Source organism: Cibotium barometz, chromosome 22 (assembly GCF_041138505.1).
Source record: "Cibotium barometz isolate CiBa-2024 chromosome 22, ASM4113850v1, whole genome shotgun sequence".
NCBI classification, from domain to species: Eukaryota; Viridiplantae; Streptophyta; class Polypodiopsida; order Cyatheales; family Cibotiaceae; genus Cibotium; species Cibotium barometz.
In genome coordinates, this window is record NC_141067.1 from 20,216,087 (window position 1) to 20,232,395 (window position 16,309).

At 48.7% G+C, this 16,309-nt stretch overlaps 1 protein-coding gene across 2 annotated transcripts in view; it reads left to right on the top strand.

Moving 5' to 3' along the window:
- LOC147626361 (putative phosphatase SPAC513.02) overlaps positions 1 to 16,309 on the top strand; it is a 98,769-nt gene that overhangs the window by 37,746 nt on the left and 44,714 nt on the right. For both annotated transcript variants that reach the window (XM_086816501.1, XM_086816502.1), the window contains exons 4-6: positions 9,949 to 10,059; positions 10,142 to 10,186; positions 10,267 to 10,329. In XM_086816501.1, coding sequence (XP_086672627.1) covers positions 9,949 to 10,059; positions 10,142 to 10,186; positions 10,267 to 10,329 — 219 coding nt within the window. The remainder of the gene's footprint in view (positions 1 to 9,948; positions 10,060 to 10,141; positions 10,187 to 10,266; positions 10,330 to 16,309) is intronic.

The window sequence follows — 16,309 nt, forward strand, 5'->3', positions numbered from 1 at the left end:
TCGGACTTTGCCTTCAAAGGATATACCCATGCATGCCTGGTAAAATCATCAATGAAAGTCACGAAGTAAAGGTAGTTTCCAAATGATGGAGTTTGCATGGGACCACAAACATCACTGTGAACAAGCTGCAATCTGCGTTCAGCTCTCACTGATCCATCTTTGGGAAAGGAAGCACGCTGCATTTTACCCAATATGCAGCCCTCACAAACATGCTTGACAGGTGCCTCAAGCTTAGGCAAAGAAGACACCATTTCAGATTTCTGCAGGCGCAGCAAACTTGCAAAATTCAGATGACCAAAACGTGCATGCCACAGTTTTGCATTTGAAATAGCCTGCGTATCCATAATAGCACATGCTGAATCCTCTACACATTTGCCATCCATATTGAGCTTATACAGCCCTCGACATAGTGAACCAGATGCTACAATGATGTCACCACAAGAGAGATCATGAACAGTACATCTGTCATCCACAAATTTTACAACCAAACCTGTTTTGGCAAATGCGGAGACTGACAGCAGATTCTTTTTGATCCCTGGCACATACAATGCATCAAAAAGTGTAAAGGTGTTGCAATTTGCAACATTCAGCACAATCTGTCCAACTCCTTTAACGGGATAAGAGGAGTTATTGGCACAAGTGACAGTATTCCCTGTGGGAGCAGACTCAAGGAAAGTGAATAAACTGCGCTGCGAGGTGATATGCTTAGTGGCACCACTGTCAAAGTACCATACATCTGAATCTACTGCAGACATACATGTGTCATGCAAAGATGGGTCATAACTGCACTGCGCATTGAATGCCCATTCTGTATCTTGAACAACATTAGCAGATTCATTGTTAGAAGGAGAGGCATCTGCAACAGCCATACCAGCCTCTTTCTTCTTAGCCTCTTTCGCAGCCAGCTTAGGACACGCTTTGATGACATGATCATTTCCCTTACAGTACTTGCAAAATGTCTTCTGTTTGTCACCCTTCTTCTCATCTTTGTCTTCCTTCTTTGGTTGCGCAGCATTTGCAGATTTCTGCTTACTAGAAGAAAAGCCAGCTTTACCTTTCCCGCTTCTCTGACTAGCAACGAAAGCTTGATCTGCGACACGCATAATATTCCTGTTTTGCCTTGACTGGTCTTCTTGCAGCAAAACAGAAACTAACTCCTCAAATGATAAGGCATTGGGATTGCCTTTCATCATCAAGCGAAGAGTGGAAGCAAAACCCTGATAAGAATCTGGTAGACCATTCAAAACAGTCTGCACAAGTGAACTGTCTGACAGGATTTCATCTGCAGAAATGAGCTGCTCTTTGAAATCCTTGATCTTTGTCAAAAAGCTATCCATAGAATCACCTTCGTTCATATGCTCACTCTCCAACTGTTTTCGGAGGTAAGCAACACGAGCCTCATTTCTTGCCTGATACAATGTGGCAAGTACATCCCAAGCATCCTTAGAAGTCCTGCAGGAGCGAATATGTGGGATAATGGTACGTTTGACAGACAGCGCAATCAAGGCATGAGCCTGCGCATCTCTACCATCCCAACGAATCTGCTCTGCTGAAAGTGGTGGTTCTCGAACAGCTGCTACAGCACTTGTGCCTGCACCATCATCAACAGTACCTGTTTCTGATGTGTTTGCAGCATTCCCAGCCACAATAGGACGTGCATCAATACCCTGCACAATGTTCCATAACCCCTTTGCTACCAATACATGTCGCATCATATATGCCCACAATGGATAGTTGGTGCCATCCAACTTATCCTCAGCAGCCAACATGCGGAATACATCATTGTTGTCAGCCATGGCCAATGACTGTACTACTAGATGTAAATGCTGTCTGTAAGAGGTAAACCTGTATAAAATCGACCTGTGCTATGTAGCACAGCCCAAAACAGACGAATGGGCACCTGTCCTGCAGATTTTAATCTTGACAGAAAATCTGCACAGTAGGACGATTTTGCCTGCGCAGTACTTGGAATGCAAAAACGGAGGGCGAAATGACTTCAGATCAAAATTCTGAAACCTCGTCGCAATCGGAGGAGATGAAGCGGTAGGTGCCGGTGATGCTGCCCGGGAGGAGGAAGCCTGCTCTGATACCAATTGTTGGAATTAGGGTTGCAGGAATGCACACACAACTTCAAGAAGATGAGGAAGCTTGAGCACAACACAGTAGTGTATTATGAGTGCCAAAAATGAAAGATCACAAGCCCTAGAAGATAATGGGCGTATATACAATGCACGGGGGAAAAAACCTCCTAGTGAGGGAAAAAGTGCCCCGGCGGTCCTAAGTGTGTTCACACACATCACTACTATAATATGGTAACATTGGGCATTTATTTATTTTTCCTTGATTTAGTTGGTCGTGGAGCAGTCGGCCGGTTCCTCGTATCACTATATAAGGGCCTCCCCATTATTCACTTTACTATCCAATCCCTTGCACAAGTTCTTCACAGTCTTGCTGGCTAATTACCATTTTAAAGCCTATTGCTAATATAAAAGGTGATCTTGTCCACAAGCTCTCTCTACAAGATCTCTAATATAAAAGGGACACTTGAGAGGCAGGGTGCACACATACAGTTTCAGGAGCCACGCACCAAATTGTGGCTATTTGATACGCTTGTCACACCGACCCTCCTATACGGAGCTCCAATTTGGGGACCCAGTATACATCACAGATCTCAGAGAGGGACAGATGAGGGATGGAGGCAAATGGAGAGACCACTGATTATGATGATTGCCCGCATGATTCGGAGCAAATCATCAGTACCACATGAGATTGTTCGGGCTGAGCTGGGTGTCCCACCAGTAGTAACCGAGGCCCTATTCCAGGCAGTTACCTTTTTACAGCGGCTATGGGAGCTCCCTCGACAGAGGTACTCCCGATTGGCATTGACCTCATCCATACAGTTGGCAGAGGATGGAGATACTCATTGTTGGTACGCTCAGATGAGATCATGGTTTGACCTACATGGTTTGCGGATAGAGGCACTACCACCCTTTCAGTATAGTCTGGATTGTCCATTTTTGGATCTCACCCGCTCAGAGCAAAACCGCGTGATCAGGATGGATATTATCAGAGTGGACACAGAGAGGACATGGACTAGCCCCCTTGAGCCCTTGGGCACGAAAATGGCTCATTACAAGAGCCATTTTCTACACCTCTCACCGGATGATTTTATCACCCGCCCGGCGTACATTGATGTACACCTATCACATGGGATACGTTGTGCCATTGGACAGATCCGAACCTCATCACACCAGCTGCGGATTGAGACAGGGCGATATGTGCATCAGATCGTGGATGACCACATTTGTCTGCTATGCTACCAGGAGGTAGAGACAGAGGAACACTACATTTGCCGATGTACAGTCTATTATGAGATCCAAGGGAGATATCACTGCCTCTTCCGAGAGATAGACACAGAGAGACCCTCTTGGCAGACAGGAGACCGAGCCATGATGTACCTAGACAGAGGACCCTGACAGGTTTCTTCGGCACCAGCACCAGCAACCCAGCCCACACACCTCCTGATACCTCCTCCATTGGGCCATCAGCGCACCGACCACGCTCCCAGGGAGTCACCACTGATAGAGCAGTTATCTTATGTCGTGCTCGTCGGCCACGCCCACCAGGATCCCGACCACGGCATCCTCACCATTGCCAGATCAGATCCATTATTGCTCGGCATCGGAGGCACCTACCTCGCTTCTACGACCTCTCCATTCTAGACAGTCCCATGGCGGAGATACTTGATCTAAGGAGAGGGCAACACTTCAAGTGATCAGCATACATGGATCTACCTGATATACATTTTTCAGTATTTTCCAGAATTTTCTACTCAGTATCATCTCGGAGTCTTACAGTTCTGTTCTTATAACTGTAGGACAATCAGTTGTATTGTACTTTTTAGTCTCATTTAGTTCTTCTCTTTGATAAGACACCAACTTCAGATGTACTCTCAGTTTTGGTCTCATAGGCCACTATGGCCTCTTAGAGACGTTAATATATCATTTCATTTCATTTTCATTTCTACTCTCTCTTGTTCAATTTATGCTTCCGCTTGTGCATTCTCCAACATGGTATCACTCGTTTAGGTTCAGGTTGCTCCACTATTCTCTTTTTGGTGCCTTGCGTTTTCTTCCATAACTCCTCCCGGCTGCAGATCAGTCTCTAACAGTAGTTGCGTTACATTACTTTGCTATGTTTTCTGGTCCAGCCAGCCCTTTGTTTGCTGTCGGCCAATCTTTTTGTGTTTTCTTCTACAGAGGCAAGCGTTGGAGTTTTGGCTGCATTTTCTGCTCCGTCATCAGTTATTGGTGAGTTCTCTTGCATATGGTGTTGCCAGACAAGTGGCACTATTTTTTCTTCTTCCTCCACGAGTCCCTGCCCTTCCGGTAGGAGGTTCCCGGTGGTTCTTGGATTGTTTTGCTGCTGTCCAGCCTCTGTCTCTCTCAGGTTTGAGAGGGGGCTGATTGGTTCTAGAGCCTGCTTCGTTGGAAAGCACTGCTGAGATTTGTGTTCTTTGTTGCTGTGGATTTGGCTCGCCCCTGTACGAACAAGGATGACAAGTTGAAAGGACCCAACTATGCCCATTGGAAGTTGCAAATGCGGATCTGGTTCATCCACAAGCGTTTGTGGTGTATTGTTAAGGGCATTGAGAAGAAGCCTGAGCGTCCTCAGAACTCTCGGAGGCGGACTCAAGATCAAGAGGATGAATTCCTTTCGGAATTACAAGACTGGGAGAATCAGGATTCGAAGGCGCATTCAGTGCTTGTATAGACCATCATAGAGGAGGTCTCATCGGCCGTGCAAACTCTCACCAGTGCTCATTAGGTATGCTCTAAATTGGAGGATCTCTTTGCTTGAGATTCGTCGATGAGGACAGTTACCTTGCAAGGGCAACTCTACGGTTTGTTATTGCCTGCAAGCAGTTCTATGCAGTCGTTCCTCATGAAGGCCAAGGTTATCCATGACCAGTTACTAGCAATGGGTGCTGCTTTGTATGCTCATTAGGTATGCTCTAAATTGGAGGATCTCTTTGCTTGAGATTCGTCGATGAGGACAGTTACCTTGCAAGGACAACTCTACGGTTTGTTATTCCCTGCAACAACAGTTCTATGCAGTCGTTCCTCATGAAGGCCAAGGTTATCCATGACCAGTTACTAGCAATGGGTGCTGCTTTGTCCTTTGCTCAGCTGGCTGCACTTATCCTCACCAAGCTTCTCTTGGACTATGATGCGATTTCTCGATCTTTGCAGTGCCAGGTCACATCCACTCAGTTGGATTTTGATGATCTTAGCTCCCTACTCTTGGAGGAAGAGTTCGTCCTTGTTTCTCAGGGTAAGTTGAAGGTATCTCTCAACAGTTCTGACCAGGCACTTTCCACAGTTCAGAAGAAAGGTCGGAGTTGCTGCTTCTCTTGCGGGAAGAGAGGACATTTATCCAAGGATTGTTTGTCCAAGAAGAAGGACAAGGCTAAGGGCAAGTCTTCATCTCGGAGAAAGGGCAAAGACACGACACACGACAGTGATACAGATTCTTCTAGTACCACTTCTGGGCTCCCAGGGCGCTTTTTGGCTTAGGAGGACCCAGATGGTGTACTTCTGTAGTATACATGCAGTTTCCCCCATGTGCTTCTAGCTAGAGGAGGCTTGTGGGCGAGAGAGGGGGCTGATTGCAGCTCCACTTACCGGTGCATGGGAATGGTGATTCGGAGTTCTGAGCATTAGACATCCGGTAAGACATGGTTATCTTTTGTGTAGAAGAGATTATGAACTGGATCTGTTTTGAGTTCATTGTTCGAGGCTTTTGGGACGTGATGTGTTTTCCGTCCAGTGTTGGGGATTATGGGTGTGGTGTGTCCAGCAACTCATCATCGGATAATAAAGTGAATAATGGGGAGGCCCTTATATAGTGATATGAGGAACTAGCCGACTACTCCACAACCAACTAAATCAAGGAAAAATAGATAAATGCCCAATAAATAGGCAAAGTCGCATAGCACTAAGATGCACAATTCTAACACCCCGTCTGCAGCTCAGTGTGTGCAAGAGTCTGAAGAAGATAAGCTGATGAAGATGCAACCATGGACCCTCCAGTACCGCAGATCCCAGAATCACCTTGGAGAGAGCACCTGCCAACCTATTTCCTCGAAACAAAATGCCACCACGAACAGCAAGGAATTGCTTGGCTACAAATTCCCACACAAGTGTGCAGTGAACTCCAAGAATAAATCCCTTGCACAAGTTCTTCATAGTCTTGCTGGCTGCCATTGTAAAGCCTATTGCTAATATAAAAGGTGATCTTGTCCACAAGCTCTCTCTACTCTCTCTCTTGTTGAATTTATGCTTCCGCTTGTGCATTCTTCAACATGGTATCACTCGTTTAGGTTCAGGCTGCTCCACTATTCTGCAAATCTGCCTTTCATCTCTTTCGGGTGCCTTGCGCTTTCTTCCATAACTCCTCTTGGCTGCAGATCAGTCTCTAACAGTAGCTGTGTTTCACTACTTTGCTACGTTTTTTGGTCCAGCTAGCCCTTTGTTTGCTGTCGGCCAATCTTTTGGCTGCGTTTTCTTCTACAGAGGCAAGCGTTGGAGTTTTGTTTGTGTTTTCTGCTCCGTCATCAGTTGCTAGTGAGTTCTCTTGCATATGGTGTTGCTTGACAAGTGGCACTATTTTTTCTTCTTCCTCCACGAGTCCCTACCCTTCCGGTAGGAGGTTCCTGGTGGTTCTTGGATTGTTTTGCTACCGTCCAACCTCTGTCTGTCTCAAGTTTGAGAGGGGGCTGATTGGTTCTAGAGCCTCGCTTCGTTGGAAAGCGTTGTTGAGATTTGTGTTCTTTGTTACTGTGGATATGGCTCGCCCCTGTACGAACAAGGATGACAAGTTGCCCATTGGAAGCTGCAAATGTGGATCTGGTTCATCCACAAGGGTTTGTGGGATATTGTTCAGGGCATTGAGAAGAAGCCTGGGTGTCCTCAGAACTCTAGGAGGTGAACTCCAGATCAAGAGGATGAATTCCTTGCGGAATTACAAGACTGGGAGAATCAGGATTCCAAGAGGCATTTAGTGCTTGTATGGACCATCACAGAGGAGGTCTCACCAGCCGTGCAAACTCTCACCAGTGCTCATCAGGTATGGTCTAAATTGGAGGATCTCTTTGCTCAAGATTCGTTGATGAGGGTAGTTACCTTGCAAGGAGAACTCTATGGTTTGTTATTCCGTGCAAGCAGTTGTATGCAGTCGTTCCTCATGAAGGTCAAGGTTATCCATGACCAGTTACTAGCAATGGGTGCTGCTTTGTCCTCTGCTCAGCTGACTGCACTTATTCTCACCAAGCTTCCCTTGGACTATAATGTGATTTCTCGATCTTTGCAGTGCCAGGTCACATCCAATTAGTTGGATTTTAATGATCGCTCCCTACTCTTGGAGGAAGAGTTCGTCCTCGTTTCTCAGGGTAAGTTGAAGGTGTCTCTCAAGAGTTCTGATCAGGCACTTTCCATAGTTCAGAAGAAAGGTCGGAGTCGTTGCTTCTCTTGTGGGAAGAGAGGACATTTGTCCGAGGATTGTTTGTCCAAGAAGAAGGACAAGACCAAGGGCAAGTCTTCATCTCAGAGAAAGGGCAAAGACACGACACACGACAGTGATACGGATTCTTCTAGTACCACTTGTAGGGCTCCCAGGGCGCTTCCGGCTCAGGAGGACCCAAATGGTGTACTTATGTAGTATACATGCAGTTTCCCCCATGTGCTTCTAGCCAGAGGAGGCTTGTGGGTGGGAGTGGGGGCTGTTACTAGTGCATGGGAACCGTCATTCGGAGCTCCGAGCATTAGACATATGGCAGGACATGGTTATCTTTTGTGTAGCAGAGATTATGAACTGGATCTGTTTCAAGTTCATTGTTCGAGGCTTTTGGGACGTGATGTGTTTTCCGTCCAGTGTTGGGGATTATGGGTGCGGTGTGTCTAGCAACTCATCATCTATTCTTGGAGTTCACTGCACACTTAAGTTGGAATTCGTAGCCAAGCAAAATTCCTTGCTGTTCGCGGTGGCACTTTGTTTCGAGGAAATAGGTTGGCAGGTGCTCTCTCTGAGGTGATTCCGGTATCTGCAGTATTGGAGGGTCCATGGTTGCATCTTCATCACCTTATCTTCTTCAGACTCTTGCACTCTATGAGCTGCAGAGGGGGTGTTAGAATTGTGCATCTCAGTGTTATGGGACTGCCTATTTATTGGGCATTTATCTATTTTTCCTTGATTTAGTTGGTCGTGGAGCAGTTGGCCAGCTCTAGGAGCAGTCGGCCAGTTCCTCATATCACTACTTAAGGGCCTCCCCATTATTCACTTTATTTTCCAATCCCTTGCACAAGTTCTTCACAGTCTTTCTGGCTAATTGCCATTGTAAAGCCTATTGCTAATATAAAAGGTGATCTTGTCCACAAGCTCTCCTTACTCTCTCTCTTGTTCAGTTTATGCTTCCGCTTGTGCATTCACCAACAGCAAGTTGCTGGCACTGCTCTCCATGACAGAACCCTCCACCATGGCTGGCACAAAAAACACCTGAACCACAGGTTGGGCTTCCAAAGTCATCTTTTTCTCCTTTTCCATCTGCAACACCTCACCATAGCCTCCAGGGTTGTTTGTTGTCACGTTCCTTCTCAATGGTGGTTCCAAGGCTGCGAGAAACAGGCATCATGCAGCTGCTGCCATCATTGCCATCCTTGTTTTCTGGTCGCTATCATCACTGTAGGACCATTCTCCAAGGCAGTTGTGCTGCCCCTCTTGATTTCTTGACTCTTCACTCTACTGTCTGGAGGCCAGCCATCCTTTTCATTCTCCACAAGCATGCAACATCTTGTCTTTGCTGCCTAGTTCTCCCCTTCTTTGCAATTGCTGGCTCAGCCTCTTGATATGGCCTTGGGTCTCTTTTTAAAATCAGCTTCTCCAGCCGTGAGCTGCTTCTCCAGGTCATGTGTAGCATGCTATGCAACTGCCTCAGCTTTTTTCCTCTCATCTTCTCTCTTCCCTATCCCTCTGCACATCATGGCCAACCCCTCGAACTTCCCCTCAGCTTCATCCCCGTCTGCATCTCTTTCTGTAACTAGTGTGCGCCTGTCATCTCCACCAAAAAGTGTCGAGGAAATATCAGGTAAGCTCCACGTCTGCATCTCTTTCTGTAACTAGAGTTTGCCTGTCATCTCCACCAAAAAGCATTGAGGAAAAATTAGTGTTAGTGCAGCAACACTCAAGTTAACGGGATTAAGCAAGGGTGAAGGAGCGAGAGGAAAATTCAGCCATTGAAGCTGAGCAACACCCCAATTCCATCCACACAAAGTACACCATTCTGTACAAGCTTGTATAGTTCTCCATTCCTTCACAATCCTGCCGGTTTCCTTTTCAAAAATAGCTACATACAAGGTGGGGCCACTTTCAGGCCTCCAGACCTGTCCATGCACCCATTTCCACTCAAACCTAAAACTTCAAAAAAACAAAAAAAATCACTTGTCCCCCGAAACAACCAATTGGAACATGACCCATATACATATAAAAAAACTTGCAACTTGCAACTTGCAACAACTGACCAAACACCCCCACAAGGACCTGAATATAATTCTACAAACCCCTGAGAACTGCATGGAAGGAACTGAATATAATTCTCAGGTAACACTACATACCCCTGAGAACTGCGTGGAAGCTTTCACTTTGTTTTTGAGTTTACACTGCACCATCGTCTTGTCCACATGAGTACATGCTTAAAGCAACATTGTCTTGTGAACACAAGTATGTGCAATTGTATCTGCTGATGAAGTAGTGGACAAGGTATCGGGAATTGATGTAGAAGGCTAGAATCTAAAATAAGGATCCCCAAGAAAGTTTGAAAATCACTACGTTCTCCATTTCTTGCTGGAGTAGAACCCCATTGTTGTAGTGATGGCAAATATATGGCATTTGCAGATTGTCCACCTGATTCGGCATGGCCACACTACCTACACTGGCGGCTATTTCAGAACAAAGTTGGGAAATGATCCTTTTGATGTGATTCTATCTCCTTTTGGAATCCAACAGGTTGCATTCTCTTGCAATTGCTTTAATGGCTGGTGATTACAATGTTCTATTGTTGGAAAGAACTAATAGGGATGATATGCAGGCTTCTGCTTTGAAAGAAAAGCTGGGTTGCCTTGGAGCTGAACTGGTAAGTTCAAATATGATGGGAGCAATTTTTTCTGTTTAAATGCTTTGAAAATGCCACTCAAAAGACTGCAAAATATGCAGATCCTCACATCACCTTTGACGCGGGCATTGCAAACTCTTCAATATGCAATGGATTTAACTCAGGTCAACTTTGTTCTTTTGCACATGGGTGATTCTTTTTTAGATTATCATGCATGTGAAGCTAGCTTGAGGTCATATGAAATGACAAATGGAAAGTTGTGTTTTTAAACTGACCACAAGGGTCCATGATAATTCATTAGAAATGCAACTATTTATGCAAAGTCAAGCTGAGTGTGTAGTTTAAGGACAAAACTATAAGGTGAAAGTTGGAGTGAATACAGGTGCTAATGGAGCTGATAGCAGTTGTAAGATCATAGATGTGTGCATGGATTGATGTGTACCTCAAATGTAGCCAGAAATTCTCTGCTTGCTTGCGTCTCTGATGAGTCTCTGCGTATGGAACAATCCAAGGTATAGGAGCATTTTGTCTCGAGGTCCTGGTTGTGTGTGTCTGGGTCTTGTTGGTGGTCTTGCAGTCTTAGTGAAAGAAGCATTAAAAGGTGCTTTGAGACAGCATGGGAGGAGAAAACCACATCAAATAAAAGTAAATCATTTGAGTATAATTAAATCATTTTAGAAAGTAAAGCCAAGGGTTTGAATGATATGGAAGTCTAGGATTTAAGAGCTCAGCAGGAGCAAATGCCAGGAAACTAATATGTGCATGCTCACAATTCATCTTGGCATCTTCCTCTATAAGACCCTAGACAAGGACACATGAGTGATGGATGATTTGTGGTATGTCTTGTCGGTACTATGCTCTCCATGGGTATAGTGTTGGGTTGCATTCTCATTAAACGGATGAGACTTGGAAAGATGGGGATTTAATTGGAATTCTTTGCCCACTCCAATTCTTTCAGGCGACTTACATCTCAATGTAGGACTCCACACTTATAGGTTAAGGTTTCCACAAATATATGTTCTCAGCATGCATGCATATTGAGGTGGCTAAAGCTGACCTGCATGTTTGACACAAGATGTGTGAGCAAGTTGGATAGGTTGCACAAGGGATCATGGAAGTCTTGACATAACGAGACGACATTGATGTAGCTCTCTGTTTTGTCATTATTTAACAAAGCAAGCTACAAGTAAGATTTAGTCATTGGTATTACTTGAATCCATGCAGCTTGAAACAATTCTCATTGGATAAAGTTTGCCAGGTTTTGTTTGGGAGGTCCGAGGAGTTCACAAAATTAGGATTTGTGTCACTGCTTCTTTGCTTATAACATGCAAATAGCATGCTGTACTCGGGCAGCTAGACACCTGGAAACTTACAGAGCTAGCAAGTATAGTTTCCCACTAGATAAGTGATTGGCAGTGTTATCCAATTGATAAATTGTGTAAATAATTATAGTTTAACTCTCATTTTCCTTGGACTGTGTACCATTTCTACAACTACACTCGCCAAGAACTCTCAGCCAAAATCAGGTCTTCAAATTCGAGGAATTCTGGTTATTACAGAGACTGCTGGAGACTGATAATTAGTCTGTGGGTGTGTCATGATAACTGCTCCTATAGATGCAACACACTCTTTGGTAGGGTTGTCCAAAACTTTCAAAACTTTTGAAACAATGAGGGCAGTACAGGTTTCGAATGAGTTTGGAAAATTTGATCCCTAGCTGAGAGGTTAGATTTTCAAGGGTCAAGGGTCAACAAGTGTGATAGAAGTAGGTATCTTAAGAGCCTTGTTGATATAAAAGACACTTCAAGGAGTAGTTTAAAAATGTTTAAAAGGAGGGAGTTATAAAGCCCTAAATGGAGGCAGGTTGCATGTATAAAGTGAACGAGATTTTGAAAGTGCTCAATGTTTTATTCGATAAGCAAGGTTTTAAATGGAGTGAGGGTCCACCAAAAGTAAGAACTACACAGTCAGAGCTCGCTGAAGCTGCGCCCCCGTCCCTGCTTGCGCGTACTGCACACCAGCGCCATTGCGCTTGCTTTTGCCCCCCCCCCCCCCCCCCGCCTGCTGTAGTCCCTGCGCCCCCCTCCCTCGTTGCTCTGCCCGCCGTCTGCTTTCCTGCCCCCCTTCGCCTGCTTTGCTGCTGAGCCCCCCCTCCCTCGCTGCTGCGCTCCCTCATCGCCCTCTCGCCTCCCCCCCCCCCCTCCTCGCCTCCTCGCCTTCTTGCCCCACCCCCTTCCTCGCGTCCACCTCGCCTCTGCAGCGCCCCGACCCCCCCCCCTCCGCCAGCATTCTCCTCCCCGCCCCACGTTCGCGCAGCCGCCGCCCCCCCCCCCGGCTTCTCTTTCGCCTTTTTTTACCCCCCCCTCCCTTTTCGTGCTGTCTTCCGCCCCCTAGGGGGTTTTGCTTTTCCTTGTTCTCCGGTCTTCCGCCCCTCTGTGTGCAGCCCGTTTCTTGCAGGATTTCCGCTTTCGCCTCGCCTACGCCTGAGCTTCAGACTCTGATGGAGACTCCTCCCGCCTCGCCTCAGAGGGACTCATCCGCAGCCCCCTCGCCTGCCCCCGAGGACACCCCCATCAGGCTTTCTCTTTCGCCGGAAGAGGAAGCGAGCCTCACCGCAGAGGTGGAACGCCTTCAGGCCCATTCCACCATCTGCCGTATAGTCGGCACTCGCCCCAGCAGAGGGGAGATCCGGGATCTTCTCCAGGCCCGCCTTCTTGCAGATGTGGGCAAGATCCTGGACGTACAACTACTGGGCCGGGGACATTATCAGATCGAGTTCGAGACCGCCCAGAGTGTGGCCAAGGTCCTTGCCATGAGTCCCCTTGACATCAGGGGTGCTCGGGCTTTCTTCAGACCTTGGCAGCATGGCTTTGATCCAGCAGCGGCTGAGCAGGGAGAGCGCCTTTTTCATGTTACAGTTTGCTTCCCTAGACTCCGCCGGGAGTATCTTCCGCTTCTCTCTCGGCTAGGAGCATTGGTGGGCTCGGTACTCGAGACTGGCCCCACAGCAGCTTCAGTGGTGGCCAGAGCAGTTGGGCTACCCTCCGTCAGAGTTTTGGTGTCCGACATTTCCTCCCTTCCTAAGGTCATTCAGCTACCTAGGATAGGGGGGGGATGGATTGATCAGAGAGTGGAGTTTTCGGGGCTTCCGAACCAGTGCTTCATATGCAGGCAGGTCGGCCATTTGGCCAAGGCCTGCCCTCGCAGGAGACCTCGACCCTCACCACAGCAGCAGGCCCCTGATGGCCCGCCCACAGATGCGGCACGGCAGGCTGCCTCCGGGACACCTGCTCAGGCCACAGAGACCTCGGAGTGGCAGCCTGGACAGGGGCGCCGCCGAGGGAGACAGTCACAGCAGCACGCACAGAGACCGCTGCAGCAGCAGCCACAGTCTCAGCCTCACTGGGTTCCCGTGAGGAACAGCTTTGCTCCCCTCCAGGAGGAGACCCCTGCAGCGACTGAGGACCAGGCGATGCCAGCACCCCCTCCTTCACCCCCCCCACCCCCATCCCCTCCCACTGCCTCGCTTCCACCTTCGCCTCCTCCCGCCCCCGCTCCGGTCTCGGCAGCGGCTCCCTCTCTGCCCCCCTCGCCGTCCCCTCCTCCCCCCCCACCCGCCTCGCCTTCCCGGGAGACCCTGGCAGTCCCCTGGCGCTCGCCCGTAGTCCGGAGGGCGCTGAGCACCGACCTCGCTCGAGCACCACAGAGGAGACCTACCATGCCGATTCGGGCTTCACGGATATCATCTATCCGCAGTCGGCTGAGTCGCCTCGGTGTTAGACAGCGATCGGAGGCTTTCGGTTACGCCTTCACTCGGCTTTTTGGAGCAAAGGGCCCCCATGAGCCCGCTCCCATCCGAGTTCATGTAGTGATACCTCCGGCCCGCGGGGAGGAGGCACTTGATTCAGCAGTGGCCTTCTCGTTCCCTCTCTGTGGCCCTTGCGACCGGGAGTGGACTCTAGAGCTCGCTCTTAGCACTTTGAAGACTCAGGCAGTTGAGTTTTCTCATCATGTGAGCGACCTGGAGGTGACAGATGTGATAGGCTGGCTCTGGGAGTTGGCTCATTTTTTCCTGGATCCCGGGAGTGTGGATGCCTCAGGGATTCGTCATTTGGTCGTGCGTATAGTGGCAGACTTAGCACGCGACCCTGGATATGTATGTATACACGAGGTTGCTCTGTCAGAGCGGGAGGCAGTCGCCATGGGCCACAGCCACTGGCGCTTGATCCGTGATTCTTGCAGTACACCGGGTGGGCAGATTCGCAGCCGCTCGGATGGGGACTACTCTCCATCCAAGCCGCTTGCGAAGGCCCGCCGCACGGCTGAGACAACATCTACCTCAGCAGGTCATCCATGAGGATCATCTCATGGAATGTACAGGGCCTGGGCAGAGCACATTTTATATGCTATTGAGGTTGCTTGAGGCAGGAGCTTCAGAGATGCCTGGTTGGTGGCAGCATTGATATTTTGATGATGCAGGAGCACCACTTGGGTGAGAGCAGGATCCGGAGATATGGTTCGGTGATGCCTGGTAGATGGGATACCTTTTGGTCTGCAGGGTTTGGTCCTTTGGGTGGACAGGGAGGAGTTTGCATGGTCATTGCAGATGTATGGCGGCAGGCCATTGTGGATCGAGGGATCATTGTGCCTGGTAGAGCACAGTATGTCATTCTGAGGATGCATGATGAGCTATTGGGCGTGCTCAACGTCTATGCGCCTAATCATGCTAGTGCCAGAGCAGAGTTCTGGACCCAGGTTACGGATGCATTGCCAGAGGCCGCACATTGGTGTGTCGGGGGAGACTTCAACATGCTTGAGGACCCGGCCGACAGGGTGGGAGGCAGTCATGTTACAGTGCACGGCACGGAGCTTGCAGCTTGGGACCGGTTTTGCATGACACTGAGGATCACTGATGCATGGCAGCATGGGGCCTTCTCCCGTTCTCAGGACAGTCTTAGTTTCTCTCGCTCGGATCGCCGACAGGGAGGGACTAATCTATCACGGATTGATCGCTTTTATGTGGGCGACTAGTTAGGGGAGCGAGGGGCTCCGTCGGCATTCTCGCTGGCACCTCATTTTCAGATCATGCGCCAGTTATCCTGACATGGGAGGAGAGGACACGGGAGCCCAGCTTGCAGTTGAGGATCCCAGAGAGGGTACTTACAGATCCGAGTCTCGCTGAGGACATTGAGAGGATTTGGCATGATAGTCAGTGCACTGACCAGGATGCAGCAGGCCAGTGTGCCCAGGGACTCATCGAGCTTAGCTCTTTTCTGCACGCTGCAGCTTTGACACGGCTGGGAGAGATTCGCGAGAGGGAGCATCGGCTGAGACGCAGCCTTGCCTCGTTACAGCGCCTCCAGGAGCAGCAGCTTGGCGGCCCAGCTGAGCCAGGCACGCCAGGAGGTTAGAGAGGCAGAGGAGCAGAGACATGAGTTTTACTATCGTCGTCAGGCCTCTCAGTGGACGCAGCTTGGTGATAGAGTGACTGGTGAGTTTTTTGAGATCACTGGACCCCGCCATGCTCGGGCAGGAGTCCGTCAGCTTGGTAGACCGGATGGCTCGGTAGCTACTGAGCCCGAGGAGATCAGAGCCATTGCCACTGCATTTTATAGAGACCTGCTTTCAGCGGAGCCAGCCACTGAGGACAGAGATGCTTGCAGACAGACTGTGTGGGCCCATGTGCAGAGGAGGGTCACAGATAGTATGCGTTCAGTTCTTGGTGCGCCTCTATCAGAGATTGAGCTTGCCGAGGCCCTGAGGGTCCTGCCGCGACATAGTTGCCCAGGGGAGGACGGACTGACGCCGGCCTTTTTTATGCGCTATTGGGACCTTTTGGGGCCAGGCCTCCGCAGGGGCTTTCAGCATGTTTTGGACACTGGGGTGATGCCGTAGAGCTTTTCAGAGGGCTTGATCTATCTTATCCCCAAGGGGGAGGGAGTATCAGATGATATTCGGCATTGGAGGCCTATTACGATCCTCAATACGGTCTACAAGGTCTTAGCAAAGGCCTTGAGTTTGAGGATCCAGCCCTTCCTGGGGGAGTTGATTCATGCTACTCAGACAGGATTTGTCAAGGAGCGCAGTATCCTTGACAACATCTTTACTTTCTGGGAGGCGACGGCCAGAGCTAGATTTCTTGGC